The sequence below is a fragment of the Trypanosoma equiperdum genome, assembly GCF_001457755.1.
Source record: "Trypanosoma equiperdum strain OVI genome assembly, contig: ctg_1643, whole genome shotgun sequence".
Lineage (NCBI taxonomy): Eukaryota > Euglenozoa > Kinetoplastea > Trypanosomatida > Trypanosomatidae > Trypanosoma > Trypanosoma equiperdum.
The window spans coordinates 4,606-8,188 of record NW_027123664.1 but is presented as its reverse complement, the minus strand read 5'-3'; the positions used below and the strand labels follow the sequence as shown (position 1 = coordinate 8,188).

The 3,583-nt window shown below is 48.5% G+C and overlaps 2 protein-coding genes across 2 annotated transcripts; both read left to right on the top strand.

Annotated features, from left to right (window-relative positions):
* Positions 1-298: 298 nt before the first annotated feature.
* TEOVI_000817900 (uncharacterized protein) lies at positions 299-595 on the top strand (the record flags this gene model as incomplete). The annotated part of the gene is made up of 1 exon (XM_067222518.1): positions 299-595. One exon carries the CDS (start codon positions 299-301, stop codon positions 593-595), a length of 297 nt encoding a protein of 98 aa, XP_067078619.1.
* Positions 596-1,473: 878 nt separating this feature from the next.
* Positions 1,474-3,261, top strand: TEOVI_000817800 (uncharacterized protein; the record flags this gene model as incomplete). The annotated part of the gene is made up of 1 exon (XM_067222517.1): positions 1,474-3,261. The coding sequence occupies one exon, from the start codon at positions 1,474-1,476 to the stop codon at positions 3,259-3,261; it is 1,788 nt and encodes a 595-aa protein (XP_067078618.1).
* Positions 3,262-3,583: the final 322 nt, after the last annotated feature.

Below are 3,583 nucleotides of genomic sequence, written 5' to 3'. Positions count from 1 at the left end.
TTTTTTTTTTTTTGGCCCTGTTTCACTGTGTTACATTTCGTAAAAAAAATCTGTAACTCCTCAAGTCTGTTGCATTTTTTTTTCTCCCAATTTTACATCTTCTCAACATTATATGCGTTTTTACTCTGCCGTAAATGGCACACCATACTTACACACATGTATGTATATTAATCAATTATATTATTATTATTATTGAATATATACATATTATATTTGCAGGGCATCATAAGCAACCCGAATTTTAAAAATTAAAAAAAAAAGAGGAAGGACAGAAGAAAAAAAACCACAGTGGCCCCACATGACTGAAAACATCGAAGCGGTTATGTCGGATTTTTGGTCAAATCCGGCGGATCACTTCCGCCCAAACCTGAAGGCCCTCACACTTTACGCTGAACGTCAGCATTACGTCGACCGGTGGTTGCATGTGAAGGAGCGGTGGCTCGCGCCGTGGTATTTGCCGTGGTGGTCACCACTTTTTCAATTAGGCACGTGGTATTCGCAGCGCTCGCGGAATTTGTTCCTCGTGGAGAATCATCTCAGTTATCGTCCCTATAAGTTCCGTCGTAATGATGAGGACCGCAACAATCCGTATTAACGCTTATGATGAGTCACAGCAGGAGGGGGAAGGAGGAAGATGATGACGGCAGTGTGGGAAACGTGTAGGGAACAAATGAAAGAAAAGGAAGAAAAGAAAAGAAAGGAATGGAACGGAACGGAACGGATGTGGAAAGAAGGGATGATATGGTGGAGCCATGCACGTAATCACGCGCTTGTCATTTAGTGGAATTTGTTGTATAGGAATATCAGGCGGCACGAAAGAGATGGAGGAAGGGGGATGAGAGTGTCACTTTGGGTGTTATTTTTTTTTTTACATGATATTTTCCTCATCTCAGTTGTGTGTGGCCGTCATGGAGGGTGGTACCTTCGGCTCGTCCTTTTTCGTTCCGTATCTCTCTATCTCTCTTTTGACGCAAAGAAAAAGACGAAATGAAATTGGTGTCTGTGAGGGCTTTACACCGCTCATTCAGAACAGGGCGATATTTTTGTTGGGGCGAGTTAAATTAGGTGACTGTTTGTTTGTCTGTTGATACCCGTCACCTGCTGCTTCCGCCGCCACCTTGTTATTGTCATCATGGTTATTTCCTCCTCCTCCTCCTCCCCTCACCCCGTCTCCTTTATTATTACTCGTCAATACACGTGCAGCAAACCAACAGGTAAAACAAGAAGGAAAGGGTAAGACAGATTTGTTCATTGACACGAACTGCTGCATGCAGTTCAGCCGCTCCTAACGTTACCGTGAAGTTTGGTTTCCCAGATTGATCGTTGTTGCCCCTGCGTTCAGCTATATACACCTTTTGTTTCACGCACCAAAATAATTTGTATTTATCTGATACGGCGCCCAAACAGTTGTGAGACAGCAATTAAAGGAAAGAAGGGGGTGGGGGGGAGCGGCGGCATAGTGGCAGTGAAGGAATGATAAAACTCGTGTCGGGTGTCGTTAACTCATTCACGCAGTTGGACAATGCACTTTTGGAGGAACTTATGCTTAAACTCACTGAAGACAGAAGTACTCGCATGGTCGACTGCCTACCGGGAATTCTGAAGGAACTCTCCGATCATGTGCGGGATCCCGGCCAGGAATGCCAAGAGCAACATAAGCAACTGTGTAGCCAACAAGAGTTGCAGCAGCAGCAGCAGCAGCGCTTCGAGCGGCGAGAAAACACCCCTCACGCCTCAGAAGTGACTCGGCTGCTGAACCTTGCGATGGATAGCGGTCCCGGTGCTGTGAAATGGACGGCGGTGGAAAGTGAATTGAGCAACTTTCTGCGATCACTCATGGCGGGGCGTCGACAGGTGGGGCTGAAGGAAAGCGCCAGCCAAACTGTGCAAGCCCTGGGGCCATTGTTTAATGTTTTGACTTCAACGGCTGACACTGATGGTAGTGAAGTGGAGAAGGATGCACTGATGCCGCTTAGTTTCTATAGGGGCTTTTACGCCCGTGCCGTGTCGTTACTGTTACATCTTCACCTTTCGGGTTTTGACGGGAGCGACCGAATTGCGTGGTTAAAGCGGTGTGGGTGGAAAGTTGAACTTTATGACATATTGCTTCCCTTTATACAGAAAGAGGTTGAACCACTAGAGAAGGAGTTGGTTTACCACTTTCAAGAAGGAAAGAACACAGCACGGAGGGAGGAGCCACAGCACTTTTTCTTGTTTCTCCAGCAGATCTACACACGCCTGGTTAACAACGCCCGTGCGCACGGGTGGGCCCCCGAAGGGATTGGGGAACAAGATGGCGTCAACACATTAATTGCGCTTGGAAGCGCAGCCCTTGCGGCAACGGCCGTGTCAGTCTTCCGCAGCGCCTATGGATGGCACGAGGAGTCTGGTTACCTTTCGGTGAAGGATTTTACAATTCACGGTGTAAATTGTCTTGTAGACTTTCTAACCAAATCTGGTGGAATTGTACACCTTGGTGCGCAAGCGGGCATTGTAGAGCGGTTGATCTCCCCGGATATTTTTTGCACCTACGCGGACGCCGCACGTTCATTTGTTTGCGAAGCCTTTGCGTCAGGGCATCAGGTGCTGTGGCGACTCGAGTTTCTTACAAACTCACCGACGCTCACGGATCAAACTGCAACGCTAAAGGCAGTTCGGGGGACGTATCATATGCTTCGGTGTCTTGAGGCCATCTTGCGTCGGTTGGCCGTCGTTTTTGCCCTCCTTCCAGCCTGCGTGATTATCACATGGAATTCCGTTGTGGTTCCATCTTTAGTTATGTTCATGCAACACCTCGAAGATGCCAAGGAAGAGGCAGCGTCGCTGTGTGAAACGCGCGCCGAGTTGATTATAACATCATTTCACTTGCTAGATTCGGTACAAGCCGTCTGCTCTGCAGCGGAGGAGTGGCGTGAGCGTTTTTGCGAACATTGTGGGGAGAAAGACGTCTCCGCCGCTCAACTCGGGAAAATGACACGCTGGCGTGAAAAACTGAGGCGGGAGGTAACCGAAAGCACATCACAGTTTCTTGCGCATCTCTTTGCTGTAGAAGAGGTGTCGCCACGGGGTCTACATGCGTGGGATGGCATTTTGCAGGGACTTCTGCACGGCCCCTCCACCGGAAGCAACATCGTGCAAGAGGTCATGAGAACTTCGATACCGTGCCTCATACCAAAAGAGAAGCGAAAGCACCTCAAGGAGTATTGTGAGGCCACGGGAGCAAATGCTTTGGCCAATTTGCTGAGTGAAGATGTGCTTTGATGACTCACCGCCACGAACGGTTCCATAACCAAGAGTGGGGGGCGTGTGTACAGTGGATGCATCTGTCGAGTGGTAAACTTCTGCCGTAGAGCCAACAGATGAAAAAGTGAGCTATAAGTGTTCCCAGTGTTGGTAAAGTAGTGAAGCTCGTACTCGTCTCCTGCGTATGGCACTCAGGAAAATCATCTACCGAGCCTGCTCCTGGTTTCCCTTCATCTCACACTGAGCGCGCGATCCACGCTGTCGGTACAGCGGAACAAGCAATGATCCCTTTTCCTTAAACTTTTGCCCCTTGTCGAACTGATAAACTTGAATCTATCAA